The following is a 20,239-nucleotide window of genomic DNA, read 5'->3' on the forward strand; positions in this document are numbered from 1 at the left end:
GGCGTCGGAGAACTGTGGGGGGGAGGGGGGGGTGCGGTGTGAGGGGGGGGGGGGGGGGGGGGGGCGCAGGCCACACGCACCGGAGCCCAACCTCTATCGCAGCACCTCTCACACACACTGGCACACAATCCCCGCCCCACCCCCGCACGCATCGGACACAGTACAGAGGCAATTTGCATAGGTGTGGAATGTGTTCAATAACAGACGTCCTGTACATGTGCCCTAGCCCATCTAACTAATCTGTGTCCTGCAACCATGTCAACTCACTCATCCATGTCTACCTTTCTGGCATTATGGGTCTTGTGACTACGTCTAGGTGTTCCCTCAAACGGTACAGCAGAACTGGAGGTGGACTCCTGTGATTCCTGCCGTGTGACTGTGGTCCTCGTCGGCGGCCGCTTCCTGGGTGGGCCAGGCCACACCTCGGGCAATTGGGATGGCCGGGCGCCACCCTGTTCTGCCCGCTGCCCACCAGGTGCACCAGGGGTGGTGGGGGGGGGGGGGGGGGGGGGGGGGGGGGGGGGGGGGGGGGGGCAAAGTGGCGCAGGGTTCCAGGTCCCCGACTGCATTGGATCTATGATTGGGTGAGGGGACTCCGGGGACCCGGGACACGTCTAGTCGGCAGGTCTTTGCCGGGGCTGGGCTGTCCTCCCACCGTCCGGCCCTTCATCTGCTCCAACCTCCACCTGTTGTACCGGAGCGGCTGTGTGGTGCGCACCAGTTAGTGTCCCAGAAGCCTCACCAATAACATGGCCAACTGAGGTGAGCGTTTCTGCGATGGTGGGGGGTGGAAGAGATAGCTGTGTCGCAACCTCAGTGTCTTCATCGGACCTGTGGTCGTGGGTCCCCTGGGGTGCCGTGTCCTGTCTGCCCCTCCCCTCCGTATTGGTGTTGTGTCCTTTCATGTCCGTCTGTCCTCCGTGTGCTGGTGTCCTGTGTCGCTGTGTCGTCACTGGACTGGGCCGGGGGGGCTGTTGATGGAGCTGCCCTCCCCGTCGCTGCTAGAGTCCCTGTGGGCTGGCTGCCCAAGCAGTTGCCGGGGTCGGTGACTGCCTGATGTGCCTGGTTGGTTCGCGTCGGCTGGCCGTCCAGGCGCTGGATGCAGGCGGTGTCTGCCAGGTGCTCCGGGTTGGTCACCGCGTGGCCCTGCAACACACAATACACCATCATGGTTAGGCAGGTGGAGGGAGGTGTGGTTCGCAGTACGGGGTGTGGGGAAAGGGCTGAGGGGAAAAGGCCGAGGGGAGAGGGCTGAGGGGAAAGGGCTGAGGGGAAAAAGCTGAGGGGAAAGGCTGAGGGGAGAGAGCTGAGGGGGCAGAGTGCGGAGGGGAAAGTGCTGAGGGGAGAGAGCTGAGGGGAGAAAGCTGAGGGGAGAAAGCTGAGGGGAAAGAGCTGAGGGGAAAGGCTGAGGGGGCAGAGTGCTGAGGGGAAAGTGCTGAGGGGAAAGTGCTGAGGGGAGAGAGCTGAGGGGAAAGGGCTGAGGGGAAAAAGCCGAGGGGAGAGGGCTGAGGGGAAAGGGCTGAGGGGAAAGGGCTGAGGGGAGAGAGCTGAGGGGGCAGAGTGCTGAGGGGAAAGGGCTGAGGGGGCAGAGTGCTGAGGGGAAAGTGCTGAGGGGAGAGAGCTGAGGGGAAAGGGCTGAGGGGAAAGGGCTGAGGGGAAAGGGCTGAGGGGGCAGAGTGCTGAGGGGAAAGTGCTGAGGGGAGAGAGCTGAGGGGAAAGGGCTGAGGGGAAAGGGCTGAGGGGAAAGGGCTGAGGGGAAAGGGCTGAGGGGAGAAAGCTGAGGGGAAAGAGCTGAGGGGAAAGGCTGAGGGGAGAGAGCTGAGGGGGCTGAGGGGAAAGGGCTGAGGGGGCAGAGTGCTGAGGGGAAAGTGCTGAGGGGAGAGAGCTGAGGGGAAAGGTCTGAGGGGAAAGGGCTGAGGGGAAAGGGCTGAGGGGAGAAAGCTGAGGGGAAAGGGCTGAGGGGGAGGGCTGAGGGCTGAGGGGAAAGGGCTGAGGGGAAAGGGCTGAGGGGAAAGGGCTGAGGGGAAAGGGCTGAGGGGAAAGGGCTGAGGGGGAAAGGGCTGAGGGGAAAGGGCTGAGGGGAAAGGGCTGAGGGGGAGGGCTGAGGGGAAAGGGCTGAGGGGAAAGGGCTGAGGGGAAAGGGCTGAGAGGGGAGGGCTGAGGGGAAGGGGGCCAGGCAGGGGAGGGATTTCACTTGGTGGCACGCCTCCAAACTCGGCATGGGCAGTCTCCCAGTCCTCGGGTGCACCACCATGTCCAGTGGCCCACTGCTCATGCACGGTGAGCTGGCGCAGGTCAGGTTCACCTCCTCCGGTTTGGGCTCGCTCCTGTTGGTTATGGGTGCTCTTTTCCTGGGGGGGGGGCTATGTTGGCATGGGTGCACAGGACAAGCTTGTATGGCTTGTATGGCTTGTATGGGTGGCTGCAGCCATGTGCCTCAGGGCTGTGGTTGTACCATCCCCCTGGGAACGGGGTGGGTGTCACACATGTGGGGGGGGTAGGAGGTTTGGTGCCATGGGCACATTGCTGGGTACTCACCCTGGCTGCCCTCAGTAGGTCGTGGAGTTTTTTGCAGCACTGCTCTCCAGTCCTGGGTGTCACTGCGGTGGCCCTCACGGCCGCGCCCACCTCCCTCCACAGACACCGGGCCACGTTGGCTGGCACCCTCTGGCCGGGTCCGGGGTATAGACGCCCCCTCCTCTCCTCGAGGGCGTCCAGCAGTGTCTCCAGGTCGTGGTGTGTGAACCTGAGCGCAGCTCGGCGTGGCGCCATTGTACCCCATTGGCGGCTTGTGCAGTGGTGTCACCTGTTGTGCGCCGCGGCAACACGTCGTTTACATGGCGTCGGATATCTAAAACTGCTCCGAGGCCGCACACCCGCGCTTTCCACCATGCCCCTACTAGCCCCCTTGTCGGCCGGAGAATGCCGTCTCGGAACTGGCGCCGACAGTGAGATAAAACGCGCTTCTTTTCCCGCTGGCGCCCGCAATCTGTCGCCGGAGAGGAAAATCGCGGCCCCTGACTCTCTGTTTTCTGTTCATTAGCCAAACCTCTATCCATGCCAATATCTTTCCCCCAAAACCATGAGCTCTTACCTTGAATAGTGACATTTAATGTGTCACCTTACCAAATGTCTATTGGAGATCGATATGGCTCCTCTTTATCCACCCAGTTTGCTGCATCCTTAAACAATTGTAATAAATTTATCAAACTTTGATGAGTTTTTCTATCCAATCAGCTAAGCATTAATAAAACATTAAATAGTTGTGGCAACATGGGTGGCACGGTAGCACAGTGGTTACCACAGTTGCTTCACAGCTCCAGGGTCCGTGGTTCAATTCCCGGCTGGGCTCACTGTCTGTGCGGAGTCTGCACAGGATATCCTCCCCGTGTGTGCGTGTGTTTCCTCCGGGTGCTCCGGTTTCCTCCCACAAGTCCAAAGATGTGCAGGTTAGGTGGATTGGCCACGATAAATTGCCCTTAGTGCCCAAAGGGGTTAGCTGGTGTTGCTGGGTTACAGGAATAGGGCTTAAATGGGGTGCTCTTTCCAAGGGCCGGTGCAGACTCAATGGGCCGAATGGCCTCCTTGTAAATTCTATGTCTATGTCTAACAACACAGATCCTTGTCGGATGCTACTAATCCTAGCCTGCCCATTAATGTCCCTGTTCATCACATCTTCTCTCTATCTCCTGCCACTCAGCCATTAGTTTAATGGCTTCTTGAGAAAATCCAATCAATCAGAAACTTGAGGCAACAAAACATTCTCATAACTGTTTACTAAAAACATGTTAAAAATGTTTCTATCCTTGATGCATAGCAAGTATCGCCACCTAAAAAATACAAGGCTGGTCCATCCTGGCACTCACCCCTATGAGGTGACGCACTACATAGGTTTTGCGTGACAAATATCCATAGCACTAATATTTCAGTACTTAAGAAATAAATCAGGTTTTCAATATATTGTATATTATGATTTATAAACTATTTATCAAATCCATAACATTTCTGCAGTTTAAATCCAAAATAAATGTACACAAAATGTAAGGATGCATACTATTCTGAAAATTATTGCACAATAACATGTTAAGCGCTGAGCAGCAAGTGAGCTATTTTCTAAATGTAAGTCTTCCCTCAACACCAGTGATGCCCTGCATCATTTATCATTCATTTCAATACCTATACCGGTTAGTCCAACCTCCCTCAAAAGCCAAATACTATAAATGCTTAACAGTGATTACTGTTTACAACAAGGGACCTCCTCTCCAGTTTGCTATGTTTGCATCATCAATAAGTGTTTCTTTCCCGCAGCTTCAGCCAGGCACTGTGCTATTATATTCACTCCCACTCAATGTTCAGAAAGTAAGATGAAAACATGAAAATAAAACACTTGATAAAGATAGTATTCAGGCACTTGCTTAATGTGCAGAATAACATTTCATTAAAATGAAAGTGCATGCAGTTCTTTTATATTCTGTCAAGTAACCCAATTACAGTTTACAATGTGCTCTCATTAGTCTTCTCGTGCTCCACTTCAAGTTAAGCCTTTTTATTTCTCTCAGATTAGAAAGTAATTTTAGTCAAACTACAGGGAACATATCATACCCTTTTGAAAAATTAGAACGTCTTGTTTACTTAATTTCCATTTTACTCTGAATGAAGACTTTGCAATGGTGTTAAATTCTAAAGGAAATATTGACATCAATGGTTACTTCATTAGCCACCTACCAACTTAGGAGATGGAGAGGGAAAACAGAGAAGTATATTAATTCAAGAGATATAGCAGGCAATATAAAACATTCTCCATGGTGTCTATAATTAAAAAAGATCAAAGTTATTACCTAATGTTTTTTCCCTATCTTATGTAACAGGCGTTGAAACATTATTCTGTTGAACAACAGCATTAATACTCGGCATATTGTTGCTTTGACAACAAACTTGACACTTCCTAATTTGTCACCGTGGAGGCAGAATTCTCCCATCCGCTTGTTGGCAGGTTCAATGGCGGGCAGGGGAGGGGAGGGGGGGAGCATTTGATGGGAGGCCCATAAATTGGTTTTATGTTGGTGCGAATTTCCTATGGCATCTTCAGCTGATGGCTGTCATGGTGGATCGGGAACCCGCTGGAAACTGGTGTGAAATTGATTTGCATCCCGCTAATGGGATGCAGATGAAGGTCTGACTACCTGTGTCAGATTCTCCATGATGCCAGTGTGAAATCACGCTAGTTCAAAACACGTCTGGAACAACATGGCGTGCAGTTTTCACGAGTCATCTGAACAATGCCTGGGCTGCTTCCGGAGTTTGAGATGGAGATTGCCTGCAACCCTGGACCCTGGAACAACACAGCAGTGAGTGAGCACTGACAGGTGGATCTTCCCGATTCAGTGTCCTGGAGGAGCTCCATCATCCAGCCTCATCTTCATTTTCAGGAGGTCCACCTTCTTTCTTCAATAGTGGATCAGTGACATTAGGCGTCTTTTTAATATGGTGCCTGGACACAATGGTAGTCCACGTGCCATCAGGCCTGCTCCGCCATGGCCTATGGCGTTAAACACTCTGTTACATAATTACTGAGGTCTGGGCCAGAAGATATGGCATGTTTTCCTGCAGCGTCCGCAGCAGGAAAGACTCCACACCCCAGCCAGGGAACTTAGCCCCAGATGTGAGATCTGTGCCCTATAACTCAACATGTTATCTACTTAAGGTTATTTTTTATTCCCATCCCTCCTTTATGTAAATCAAGTGTAATACAGTGCAACATGAACCCTTAAACTAATCTCAGAGACCACCAATAGAATTTATGACACCCATCAACTGTCTTATGATTTCTGAGTGAGACCTTCGATTGCAATTCTGAGGACTTAAACATACTAGAAACTTTAAAACTTTGCACGTTGAGACGGAACAGGGGGTGGAAACTCTTCTGACATTTAGGCAGCTCGAATTTGCAACCAAATCCCAGGAGTAAAGGTGCCTGTGTCTGAAGCTACAACACCACTTATTTTCTTGTTGACCATAATATAAATCAATCCAAAAGCTATAATTCTTGCGTAAATTACTCATCTATTTACTCACACAGTATGACCTTGAAAATTCACAATGTTACTTACACCAGCGTTCCTCACTTAGGGCCGAATGTCAACTCTTTGATCACCTACATTCTTGAGCGAACCAGAGAAGATGAAGTCAGCTAACTTAATTACCCACATATCTTTCAATGCCCCAACACTCATGTATAATTGGATAATTTTGCTATATCGGGGGTGAGAGCCTAAATTAAGTTTGGCACGTTTGGAAGGGAACATTGCAAGCAGACTGGCAGAGTATCAGTGAAGCACTGAACATTTACAAAGACTGAGCTGGTAGGTGGCAAAGACTCCCAAAGAATGGAACACAGCATTGGAAGGAGGTAGAAAACACCACTAAATATTAATTTGAATAATCTGCAAACTCACCAAACTGTTTACAATTCCCCCAGGTTTGCTGAGAAGTGTATTAGGTTATTTTTGGATAAACCTTTGGCAGACATCCTGAACGTTATTGCACAGATCATTGGTGATTGCTTGAAATGAACCTGTGGCACTGATGTTGAGTTGGTCATTATTTTTCCAGTAATAGGAAAGGCTATCTCGGCACATAGTCTCACAGTACCTGGCACAGGTTTCCTTTTGCTCATTTGGTAAAGTGCACTTTTTCTATGTGGAGATCCTTATTTAGGGCAGCACAATAGCACAGTGGTTAGCACTGTTGCTTCACAGCACCAGGTCATTGTTTGTGTGGAGTCTGGACATTCTCCCTGGGTCTGCGTGTGTTTCCTCCGAGTGCTCTGGTTTCCTCCCACAAGGGGGAGGAAAGTCGTGCTTGTTAGGTGAATTGGACATTCTGAATTCTCCCTCAGTGTACCCGAACAGGCAACGTATTGTGGCGACTAGGGGATTTTCACAGTAACTTCATTGCAGTGTAAGCCTACTTGTGACAATAATAAAGATTATTATTGAGAACTTCATAGAATCTAAGTTGCCAATTAATTCCTCAATGCTATGTCTGGGGGTGTGGGTTGGGTGGGAGGCTGAGGGAGGATCAGTGCTGTAATATCTTGTAGGGCATTACCACCTTAAAAACTGTATTAATCCTCTTTACTCCATCTTGCACTAATCCTTTATAGAAAGCAGCGTGATAGTTAAGAGATGGATGCACGGCACTTCCGGTGGTGACTATGAGGGAGTAGGTCGCACATTTGGTGACTCCCGTTTCGGTCGGACTTTTGGACTTTTCCCCCGACGTTTTTTCACTTTTGAGCGCGGAACTGGAAAGCAATAGTACTCAGGCGCTGACGCCACACAGAGTTGTATGGACTTAAGAAACCGGACGGACTATAAACAGCAGAAGAAGAAGTCAAGCAAGGGCACGGTGGAGGCTGTAAGAGAGACCAATATGGCTGATGTCCAGAACAAGGCGCCGACAGCCCAGCCTACAATGGAGCAGCTGCCACAGGCCATGCAGGAGGGCTTTTTAGCTCTGAAGCGCGATAAATTGGAGCCACTCCAGAAGTCGACTGACTGATTGGAAAAAAGGCTGGATGTTCAGGCTGAGAAGCTCCAGAAGCTGGAGAGGACGGTGGAGGAGCAGGCCGACTTTCAAACGGTGGTGGACGTGGAGATTCGGAAGTTGAGGGATCAGCAAAAGATGCTCCTGGAAAGGCTGGAGGACCTGGACAACAGATCTCGCCAGCAGAATGTAAGAATCGTTGGCCTCCCGGAGGGGGCTGAGCGGCTGGATGCTGCCGCGTATGTGGAAGATATGTTCCAGAAGCTGCTGGGGAACGATGTGTTCCCTCGCCTGCTGGTGGTGGACAGGGCATACAGAGTGCAGGTGAGGCAGCTGCGACAAGGGGGTCCCGCATGAGAGATGGTGGTCCGGTTCCACAGGTACCTGGACAAGGACCGGGTTCTGCAATGGGCCAAAAGCACACAAAGCTGTACTTGAGACACTAGCACCCTGCGCGTTTACCAAGACCTGGGCACTGAGGTGGCCAGTAGGAGGGGAGGCTACAGGCAGGTGAAGGAGATTTTGTATAAGAACAAGGTGAAGTTCGGGCTGCTTTTTCCGGCGCAACTGTGGGTTACGTATGAGAGCCAGCACCACTATTTTGAGGAACCCGAGGAGGCGATGGACTTTGTTAAGAAGCAAGGGCTGGCCCTGAGCTAAGGACTCTTGAACTCATGGTTAGAAACTTTTAAGTCTATTTGTTTCTCTCTTGCATGCTTGCGTCTGTTCTTTTCATTTTTTTCGACCTTTTTAGGTTGATGTATTTTGGTTGCGATGTGTTTTTTCTTGGTCTTTTTTTGTGGTTTCCTTGAATGTTTCCTTTTTAGGGTCTCTTGCTTGGAGGGAGGTTTGGTAGGGGGAAAATAAAAATAGAAAATAGTTAAAAAGGTGTGGTTATGATGGGGGTTTTACTGGAATTGTTTTGCAATCTTTTTCTGTGTGTGGAGGTGAGGGCTGAGAGTGCCTGGTATTCTTATCTCTATTTGTTTGATTTAAATTGCACTATTGTTGGGGATGTTTCTGACTTGTATAGAGTTTTGTTTAAGCAGAGCTGGTTTGGGGAAGTGGTATAGTTGGGCCGGGGGGAGGGGAGCCTGGGAACAATGGGTGAGAGATGCACTGGCGCCGAAGCCGGGAGCCACCAGGCTAGCTGGGTGGACTAGTCAGCGGAAGCCGGGTGGGGGGGTGTTCATATAGTTAGAGCAGGGGTAGGTGGTAGGATGGTGTTGCTAGGAGGGCGGGGGGGATGGGTGGGGGGGGGGGGGGGGGGAGCTGATCTGCTGACAAGGATTGAAATTGGACATGGCAACAGTGAGGAGGTCATGGGTGGAGGCGGGCCAGAGGATGCGCGACACATGGCTGGGGGGCTGGCCAAGGAAAGGGTATGGCTGATCGGCAAAGGGGGGGGGGGGGGAAAGTGCCCCCCAACCAGGCTGATCACCTGGAATGTTAGAGGGCTAAATGGGTCAGTGAAGAGGGCGCGTGTGTTTGCGCATTTGCTGGTTCTGAAGGTGGACGTAGTCATGCTACAGGAGACACACCTGAAAGTGGCAGACCAGGTTAGGCTAAGGAAGGCTGGGTTAGTCAGGTCTTTCATTCGGGGCTCGACACTAAGGCTAGGGGGGTGGCGATCCTGATTCGAGGCGGAGGGTACAGTTGCGGATGGGGGCGGCAGATTTGTTATGGTTAGGGATAAGCTCGAAAGGGTGAGAGTAGTCTTGGATAGTGTGTATGCCCTGAACTGGGACGATGTGGATTTTATCAGGAGGTTGCTGGGGAAGATCCCCGACTTGGACTCGCGCAAACTGATCATGGGTGGGGACTTTAACACTGAACTGGACCCGAGCCTGGATCGGTTGCGTTCAAACACGGGCAGGTTGCCAGCGATGGCAAAGGAACTGAGAGGGTTCATGGAGCAAATGGGGGGAGCTGATCCGTGGAGATTTAGCCAGCCGTCAGCGAGGGAGTTTTCGTACTGCTCCCACGTACACAAGGTGTATTCCCGAATTGATTTCTTTGTCATAAGTAGGGACTTGCTGGCCGGGATGGTGGGGGCAGAATATTCGGCAATTGCCATATCGGACCATGCTCCGCACTGGCTAGATCTACAGATTTATAAGGATAGCTTTCAGCGCCCACAATGGAGGCTGGAAGTTGGATTGCTAGCGGATGAGGCGGTGTGTGAGAGACTCAGGAGATGCATGCAGAATTACCTGCAGGTAAATGATACCGGAGAAGTCTCAGCAGCGGTGCTCTGGGAGGCACTGAAGGCAGTGGTGAGAGGGGAGCTGATCTAAATCCGGGCTCATAGGGACAGGACAGATAGGGCAGAAACGGACCGACTGGTTCAGGAAATTTTATGGATGGACAGGAGCTACGCGGGGTCCCCGAGGCCCAGAGTTACTCAGGAAACGACAGAGGCTGCAGACCGAGTTCGGGGTGCTGACTACAGGCAAGGCTGTAGAGCAGCTTAGAAAGGCAAAAGCCGTGAAAAACGAGAAGGCCAGCAGAATGCTCGCACAACAACTAAGGAAGAGAGAAGCGGCTAGGGAGATAGGAAATATAGCAGATGGGGAGGGAAATCTGGTGGAGGCCCCGGCAGGGCTACAACAAGGTGTTTAGGGACTTTTATAGTAAGCTTCGGAACCCCCCAGGGGACCGGAGGTGATGAGGCGATCCCTGGACGGACTGACCTTCCCAAGAGTGGGTAGGGGTTGGTAGACGGACTGGGGGCCCTGGTCAGGATCAAAGAGGTATTAAGGGGCCTGAAGGTCATGCAGTGGGGTAAAGCCCCGGGGCCGGATGGGTATCTGGTGGAGTTTTATAAAAAGTTTGCCGAGATAGTGGGGCCGTTGCTGGTCAGGGTTTTTAACGAGGCAAGAGACAGAGGGGTTCTACCCTCGACAATGTCGCAGGCCACTATTTCACTTATTCTGAAATGGGGTAAAGACCCAGAGGCTTGTGGGTCTTACAGGCCGATATCTTTGATCAACATAGACGCTAAGTTATTAGCCAATATCTTGGCAACTAGAATTGAGGACTGTGTACCGGACGTAATTGCGGAGGACCAAACCGTGTTCGTAAAGGGTAGGCAACTGGTGGCCAATCTAAGAAGGCTGCTTAATGTGATTATGATGCCCCCAGAGAGCAGGGAGGCAGAGATAGTGGTAGCTATGGATGCGAGAAAGGCTTTTGACCGGGTCGAGTGGGTCTATCTGTGGGAGATGCTGGGACGGTTTAGGTTCGGGGAGGGGTTCATTGACTGGGTAAGGCTGTTATATCAGGCCCCAGAGGCTGGTGTAAGAACGAATAGGACGACATCAGATTACTTCAGACTGCACCGTGGGACAAGACAGGTTGCCCTCTCTCCCCACTGCTGTTCGTGCTGGCCACAGAGCCCCTGGCGATTCCTCTGAGAGCTTCAAGGATTGGATAGGGCTGGTCCGGTGGGGAGTGGAACAAAAAGTCTCGTTATACGCGAATGACCTGCTGTTTTACGTATCGGACCCAATGGCGGGGATGGACGGTATCATGGAAACCCTGAGGGAATTTGGCCGGTTTTCAGGATATAAATTGAACATGGCTAAGATCAAGTTGTTCGTAATTCAGGCAAGGGGGCAGGAGAGTAGGCTGAAGGGGTTGCCATTCAGGCTGGTAGGAGAAAGCTTCAGATCCTTGGGGATACAGGTGGCATGGGACTGGGGCAAGTTGCATAAGCTCAACCTGTCCCGACAAGTGAGGGAGGAGGTTCGGGGTTGGGATGCGCTCCCGCTGTCACTAGCGTGGACGGTGCAGACTGTTAAGATGACGATTTTCCCGAGATTCTTGTTCATATTTCAGTGTCTCCCCATTTTCATCACGAGGTCCTTCTTTAAGAGGCTGAATAAAATTATCCTGGGATTTGTCTGGGCGGGGAAGTCCCGGGTGAGGAAGGTGATGCTCGAAAGGAACAGAGGGGAAGGGGGGCTGGCGATGCCGAACTTCAGCAACTACTACTGGGTGGCCAACATAGTGATGATAAGGAAATGGATGGTGGGTACGGGGTCGGTTTGGGAGAGGATGGAGGCTGCTTCGTGCAAGGGCAGCAGTTTGGCAGCCTTGGTTAACGCCCCTCTGCCGCTCCCACCGGCGCGGTACTCCACCAGCCCTATAGTGGTAGCGGCTCTTCGGATCTGGGGCCAGAGGAGGAGGCACATTGGGGGAGTGAGAGCATCGGTGTGGACCCCAATCTGCGGCAATCACTGATTTGCCCCTGGAAACATGGAAGGCGGATATCGACTGTGGCGGAGGGTGGGGATTGCGAGGGTGGGTGATCTGTTCTTGGAAAGGAGCTTCCCGAGCATGAGGGCATTGGAGGAGAAGTTTGGGCTGGCGGGAGGGGAATGACTTTAGATACTTACAGGTGCGGGATTTAATGTGCAGACTGGTGCCATCCTTCCCACGCCTCCCGCCAAAGGGGAGGCAGGACAGGGTAGTATCGAGAAGAGAGGTAGGTGAGCATAGAGTCTCAGATATTTACAAAGAATTAATGGGAGCAGAGGATACACAGACTGAGGACCTGAAGTTTAAGTGGGAGGAGGAGCTTGGGGGGGGATTTGGACTGAAGCTCTGAGCAGAGTAAACATGACCACAACATGCACCAGGCTCAGTCTGATCTAGTTTAAGGTCGTGCACCGGGCCCACATGACGGTGTCCCGGATGAGTAAATTCTTCGGGCTGGAGGAAAAGTGTGCCAGATGCGCCGGTGGGCCGGCTAATCACGTGCACGTGTTCTGGTCGTGCCCTAAACTCAGGGGGCACTGGCAGGGAATCGCAGACATCATGTCCCGGGATTTGAAAACTGAGGTGGTAATGAGTCCTGAGGTGGCAATCTTTGGGGTGTCGGAGGACTCGGGAGTCCAGGAGGACAAGGAGGCCGACGTCTTGGCCTTTGCTTCCCTGGTAGCCCGGCGATGAATACTGTTGGCACGGAGGGACTCAAGGCCTCGAAGACCGAAGTATGGATATCGGACATGGCAAGCTTTCTCAGTCTAGAGAAAGTTACGTTCACCTTGAGAGGTTCACTATCGGGGTTCGCCCCAGGTGGCAGCCATTCATTGACTTCTTCACGGAAAATTAATCATCAGCAGGGGAGGTGGGGGGCGGCTAGAGTAGAGTAGAGTAGGGGGTAGTTTAGGCAGTTTCTTGCGAGAATGGAATTGTGGTTTGTACTCTGCGTTATTTACTTTTCTTTTCATACATTACTATATAATGTCATTGTTTTATATGCCAAAAATACCTCAATAAAATTGTTTATAAAAAGAGCTGGATGCACCTTGCTGCAACAGTGGCTGGAATTCTCCGACCATTGGGATTCTCTTTTCCCACTGGCAGAGCATGCCCGCGCACGTGTTTCCTGGCACCGTGGGGTAGCTTCAATGGGAAATACCATTGGACGAGGCGGGAGTAGAGAATCTTGGCGCCAGCGAATGGCGCACGACTACAAAGCATCCGTCTGGGAGAAGGGAGAATCCCGCTCATTCTCTAACACCAGCGGCAGGAATCCCACCCCGCCACTCCGACGCTGGCTGCCCAATTCTCTGGCACTGTTTTTTTGCCCGGGGCGGGAATTGCGTCGTGCCGGTCGGGGGTCCTTGGCAGTGGCCCCCCGGCGATTCTCCAGCCCGCAATGGGCCGAGTGGCCGCCTGTCTTCGGCCAGTCCTGCCGGCATAAATCAAACCTGATCCGTACCGGCGGGGCCTGGTTCTGCGGGCTGCCTGCAGAGTCCTCAGGGAGCACGGGGGGATCTGACCCCGGGAGGTTCCCCCACGGTAGCCTGGCCCACGATTGGGGCCCACCGATCCGCGGGTGCGCCTATGCCGTGGGGGCACTCTTTCCCTCTGCGCCATCTGCGATCAACCTCCGCCATGGCCAGTGCAGAGAACCCCCCTGCGCATGCGCTGAGATGACGTCAGCACACGCTGGCACTCACACGCTTGCGCCAACTTGCGGCGGTCTGCAGAGGTCCTTCGGCGCCGGTTGGCGCCGCGCAAGCCCTTCCGCGCCGCTTGGCGTGACACCAACCCCGCTAGGTGCCGGCCTAGCCCCTGAAGGTGCGGAGGCCCGACCCGCTGGGTAGAGGAGAATCCTGCCCCAGATTTCTGGTGTGGCGCTCCCCCGGTATTCTCCGTCTCACCAGCCGGCCAAATGATTTCCCATTGTGAGCAGCCCCATGCCATCGGGAAATCCCTGGGCTGCCGGTGCAATGAAGAATCCCGACAGCAGAGAATCCAGCCCATTATATTTTCAGTCCTATTTATTTACCTTTACCAAAAGGACATCTCCCTTTCGGGAAACTGCACTTTTGACTGATATAAAATCGTTAAAATGAAAATGGTCTAAAACATAAATGTAAATCAACCAAGGAAGAAGTAAGATTACTGATTTTAAGATGAGAGAAGAAGCATCAAAGCAAAATTAAACAAAATTGATTTTCAGCTGCTTTTTGACTTCGATGCAGCTGAACATTTTGTTTTTCTTTCTTTTTCTAATTTCCAGCATATAAGACTTTTCCTTTTATGAATAAACTTAACTTCTTTCTCCCCTGTTCTGTTTGGTTGGGTTCAAACACATGTAATTGTTTTAATAAGAAGCTTACCTGTGCTGCCCAGAGGTAGTCTAAACGTAACTTTAGATCCAATTGTCTGGAGTGAAGAGCAAGTGCACAAGAGAAAAGTAGGATTGCCAAGATAGATTCATATCCCCGTATATAAAATGAGCCACGTCTTCAGAAATGAATAGAACAGAAAAACACATTCATTAAAACCATTCAGTATTATCTATTCATTTAAGTAGGAAAGATAATGTATGCAAGAGTCATTGTCGATAGCAATAATGAATTAAGTATGCATGGTTGGAACAAATCAAAGTGCTCCTTTTGCAAAATACATATCTGCAAAGTATTAGAAAGATAAATACTCGCTTTATGATTATTCTGGAAATTGCTCTCAGCAATGTTATAAGAGCTATAAAGGCTGGGTGACTACGCAGAGAAGCTAAGGGTATATGGAGTGAAAAATAAACATGTTTTTAGTGAACAACTTCCATGTTTCTCTTTTCTCTTCAATTTTAACAGTGTGGTTCTTTCACTTCTCCTAAAATAGGGTTGTATGGCACATTACATACAAAGTGGAATATTCCTGTCTTTTTCATCATTATCATAGAATTCCTACAGTGCAGAAGGAGGCCATTCAGCCCATCAAGTCTGCACTGACCCTCCGAAAAGCACCCTACCAAGTCCAATCCCTCGCCTATCCCTATAACCCCATTTAACCTTTGGACACTTAGGGGCAATTTAGCATGGCCAATCCACCTAACCTGCAAATCTTTGGACTGTGGGAGGAAACTGGAGGAAACCCACGCAGACACGGGGAGAATGTGCAGACTCCGCACAAACAGTGATCCAAGGCTAGAATTGAAGCCAGGTCCCTGATGCTGTGAGGCAGCAGTGTTAAGCATGCTGCCCCTTTCATAATATTATTCATAATATAATATAATTATTATTACTGCAAACCTAACTTAGCCACACTGATGTTTAACATATAGATTTGATAAATGTATAATTAGGAAAGAGCTTTAAGAGTAATATGCATTTGATAGTATCTTGAAATAATTAAATGCTTACCCCATTGCTCTTCTGTATCCACTAATCTCAAAAATTACTATATATAAAATAGTGACGATGAGGAGTAGGATCATTTTGGTAATGAAGATATGCGTAGGAATATTGCAAGGCTTAGTGTTCCAACAACACAAGCAAGAAAAGCATAATGGGCTGCATCACAGGGCAATTCAATCATTGTTTTATTGAGCCCATCAGCGGCAATAATAACAATAGAGCTGCTTGAGTTGGTTGTCCATAGCCAAGGCATGCAGCCAACCTGTGGAAAACACACAAATTAAAAAGGATTTATACTTTTTCCTGAAAACAAATCCTTAGAAAATCCTGTGCTATAACTCAATAATAAAAATTGACTGTGCCTAATTTGTCTTGATACATTATAATATTAAGAAATGAAATGAATAGAATAGAATACCTACAATGCAGAAGGAGACCATTCGACCTATCGCGCCTGTACATGCCCTGTGAAAGATCACCCTACCTAGGCCCACTCACCTGCCTTATCGGCATAATCGCATAACCCCAACTAATCTGCAAATCCTTGGACACGAAAGGCCAATTTAGCATGGCCAATCCATCTCATCTGAACATCTTTGGACTGTGGGAGGAAACTGGAGCATCTGGAGGAAACCCACGCAGACACGGGGAAAAAGTGCAAACTCCACACAGTCACCCAAGGCTGGAATTGAACCCAGGTCCCTGGCGCTGTGAGGCAGCAGTGCTCATCACAGTGCTACCGTGCCATCCCTGTTAAGATCAATTTTTGGATCAATGGAACACTACTTTATAATTACTGACTTGTATTTGATGTTCTTGTAATCCATTGTTGACATGTAAGGTAAATTAAAAATAAAACTTTCTAAAGTTTTGTCATTTTTTATAGTAAAGGAAATAAACATGAAGCTAAATTCTAACATTCCACTATTAATGAATTAGGTGTTTGATGGTCACCGCGGATACAACAGGCTGCAGGGCCTCTCCTCTTTCTGTGCTATAAAACTGTGACTCTATTAGCACAACCCCGCAAGAAGTCACTATGATTGGACAGAAAAAAAGTTTTTATGTAGTGAGTGGTTCGAATCTGGAAATGCACTGCCTGAGAGAGTGGCAGAAGCAGATTCAGTTAGGACTTTCAAAAGAGACTTGAATCATTTTCTGAAGGGAAAACAAATGCAAGACTATGGAGAAAAGGTAGGGGAATGGGATTAGCTAAGTAGCTTTTATGGAGAGCTGTTATGGATACGAATGATTGAATGGCCTCTTTCTGTGCTGTAACTATTGCTGAATTAGTGAATTAAAAAACTGAAGACTGGTTAGAATCTCCTTTGTAAATATCTCTTTAATAATACAATTTTATTTTGCGTTACGCTCTGTCTTATTGTTTCAAAGGAACTCTCAAAATGAAAATTAACAACTGTCATTACGTAAGATAATGGCATTCATTTTGTTCCTGCAACATATGTGATATAGCTGACCAGTTAATCCTGTTGTTATCCTGGTTAAGAAAGAAATATTGGTCAGGGCACGTCAGCACTTCTTCAAATATTGCCCTGGCTCCAGAACTGGGAGGCGCCACTTTAATTAAAGGTCTAACCCAAAGGATAGAGCTGCTCCTGTACTCTAACAATTCTTTTCCCACAATGTTACTCCCACTTTCTCTCCTAGGTTTATCTTCTTAACAAACTTAAAAATTGAGAAATCCAAAAAAAACCAAATAAAAACAGATTAAGCACATGAAAGAAGTGAGAGAAAGGACAATTGTAAAACATGGAAGTTAATATATTAGAATATTTATTACATTAAAGCCTGATTAATGATACAGCATATAAAGTTCAGAGTGCTGTACATCATTCAAATCCATCTGGATCGTGTTAGTTGTTTGTTAGCCTACAGCAACGATGGCAGAAGACATTTTTGAGATGTTGCTTTATAAAACCTCCTAGATGGTATCTCTCTGTTACCTCAAATGGAAAAGGCCACAAAAGCAATCACCAGAGTTATGCTTCTTGGTATAATGGGAGTCAACTTCACTACCGTTCTGTAGCGGATAGGACTTCAGTATTCTGGAACCACTGGCTCATTGTTGTGTTTCAGTCCTGTTTGCACAGACTCTCCTGGAGCACTTCATTATTATTTGTGCATAGGCCTTGCCTGTCAGTACTCAGTGTAAATGTTCACACATATGTGGAGATATTACATTGGAACCTGATTCCGTCATCATATGACATCGATGCAGGCGCAGCACCATTCTCTTTCGGTGTCCTGACCAACATTCCTCCCTCATCTACCCAACAACCTTTCCAGTAAGAATATTGAGAAGGAGAAATTTTGTTTGATTTTTTTTCTTTTTTAATCTAAAGGCACGGAAGCTACTTTTACCATTGCCCCGACTGAGATTATCAAACGTAATTCTGACCAGGGATTGAATCTAGGTCCTTCTGAATCTCCATAGGAAAGCCTTTTGAGCTGCTGGGAGAGAGTCCCATTGATGGATGATCAAATAACATCATAAAAACGGCTAATTGCTTGAAATTTATTATACCCCAGCCTAAAATGACCAAAACAAAAAGTAAATTTGCTCAGTTAAGAAACGAATTTGCATTCATTGCCAATAGCCATTCCATACTCTGTTTGTGCCATTTTCAATGCACACAAACATTTGATACAATTAAAGTAGCCTGACATTTGCTTACCACACATCCCTGGGCAACAGAATAAGTTAAGATTACGATGAAGACGCAGATAATGGTTCGAATTTGTATTGTCAGGCACCCTGGAAAACACTAAAGAGGCAATCAATTATATTTCATTAAATTGTACTCACAATACATTTCAAAAGTAATATTCCTACTATATTTGTCACATTTCAATTGTCATAAATGCAAATATTTCTGCTACATTTTAAGAGTAGAGCACAAGAAAAGCTGTAATGTGCGACCCTCACTCACTCCCAGCACCGACCAGGAAGTGCTGATAGAAAGTAGGGCCTAGATCCTCTGACCTTCTAGTGTGATTCACTGGTGAAATCACAAGTTCACAGGATCAATCCGAAAGGCAAAGGAATCTAAATATTTCACTTCAGGGAGAAGCTTCCACAACTTCAAAACGTATCACTGTCTTTGACATCTGAAAACAAACTTTCTCAATGAGAAATTAGACTCTAATTAATCTTTGGATGTCACAGACATGAAAGATTTTCCACTTTCCGTGGCGTGTTTTGCAGTGGTGGAACCAGCCCGCCACTGGCCGGATCTTCCAGTCCCACCACTGTCAACGGGGTTTCCTGTTGTTCGCATCCTCTGGCGCCGGGGAACACGTGCCAGAGGGTTGCCGTCAGTGGGAATAGAGCCGGCAGGAATCCCATCCAAAGGAACCAGTTCCACATGCTGCTGTCACTTTACTACGTTGCCCAATATCTAATATGATACTTCTATCTTTAAAAGACAGTTGACGGAATATTCTGTTTTTTAAACTAAGTATCATTTTGGACGGGAAAATGGTGAGTAACCCATCAGCTCTACGGACAGCGTTTCCCACCATATATTTCAAAACTTAGTTGAAAAAATGCTGGAAGCAATTCCCATGCTGTCACATCACACCCCGCTGGCAACACCGGCCTTCCAGGGATTGCCTGATCTAACTAAGGAATGAATGAATTAACTAACTAATTAATGAACTACCATCACTAATGAACTAGTGTAGAGCTACTGCAATATATGTCTGTCTCCAAGCACGACCTACTCCCAACTCCCAGAGAGAGTAAAGTGGTGGGTTAACACTGCCACCTAGTGGTCGGAAATCATGCATAACTTCATGTACATAACTACTTTAGGCATATGATCACACCCTCCTCCTAAGCACATGAAAACCCCTCATGGACACGGGTAAACCCCTCCCTCACAAACACAGGGATCCTCTCCCCCGGACCTTCCAAAAAGAATCCCACCTGTTCACTGCCCCCATTATTGCTCCAGGTAGTGCCAGGGAACAGCCCAGGTATGCTCCTCTCACCCCCGGGGGGCTATATTTTTTCCGTGGGGTGGTGGGGAGAGAAATGATACAGCAGGTAAGCCCGCTAATGATACTAAAATGTATAAAAATGGGTTTTCCATCATTGCATGCCAGAAACCCTATGACGTCACTGGCAGGGGGTGCGGACAATCACATAGTGAGATCTTACCGGCGTAAATCCTGTTTCGACTCTCATGAGATTTATCGCCCCTGTTGCCATTTACACCTGCAGCAAACCTGGCACAAATGCTGGCCAGTATATGCTCTCTGATCCAGCTCACCATGACCAGTGGACAATAAATGTATTACTGTACATTAAGTAGGGACATTCCCATAATCAAGCCAATAAATAAATTGCACCTATATGCAGACTTTACTGGACCAACATTAGATTCAACATAGCCAAATTATTTAAATGAGTTGTCTCCGTTTTATTTGTAAGTGGCACTAATTGTAGAATAAAAAGTTATCATCTGATGTATCTATGATACAAAGTCACATGACTAAGTGACTGCAATCTGGTGGGAAGCAGATGTAATAATAATAACTTATTGTCACAAGTAGGCTTCATTGAAGTTACTGTGAAAAGCCCCTAGTCGCCACATTCCAGTGCCTGTTCGGGGAAGCCAGTACGGTAATTGAACCTATGCTGCTGCCTTGTTCTGCATTACAAGCCAGCTGTTTAGCCCACTGTGCTAACCTCAAGTAGAGTTGCTGAGATAACATAGATCTGTAAGTAAATAAGAATGTTTTTTTAGGAATAATAATCTATGGTAGCTTTCTTCGGGTAACAGGCAAACGCTAAAGAAAGCCAATCTCGACCCCAAACTCAAGACATGAGGGCAAAAGGGGGGAAAAGTTCAGCAGCTCTTAAAGGGCTTGTGCACTTAAAGAGATGCTATACAGTTTTTTGGTGGAGGATGACTATTGTGTAAAACAGATTGTTTCGGAGCTTTCATTTTCACAAAAGATAGGCTGCATGAAGTAGCATTCAGACAAGTAATATTTGAGGCATTGAG

General features: G+C 48.5%; 1 protein-coding gene across 1 annotated transcript in view; it reads right to left on the minus strand.

The window, feature by feature from the left end:
• Window positions 1–20,239, minus strand: part of LOC119966299 (adenylate cyclase type 1-like) — a 419,500-nt gene that overhangs the window by 100,195 nt on the left and 299,066 nt on the right. Inside the window, 4 exon segments of the mRNA XM_038797774.1 lie at window positions 14,187–14,313; window positions 15,213–15,285; window positions 15,288–15,468; window positions 17,903–17,992. Coding sequence (XP_038653702.1) covers window positions 14,187–14,313; window positions 15,213–15,285; window positions 15,288–15,468; window positions 17,903–17,992 — 471 coding nt within the window.

Source organism: Scyliorhinus canicula, chromosome 5, assembly GCF_902713615.1.
Source record: "Scyliorhinus canicula chromosome 5, sScyCan1.1, whole genome shotgun sequence".
NCBI lineage: Eukaryota > Metazoa > Chordata > Chondrichthyes > Carcharhiniformes > Scyliorhinidae > Scyliorhinus > Scyliorhinus canicula.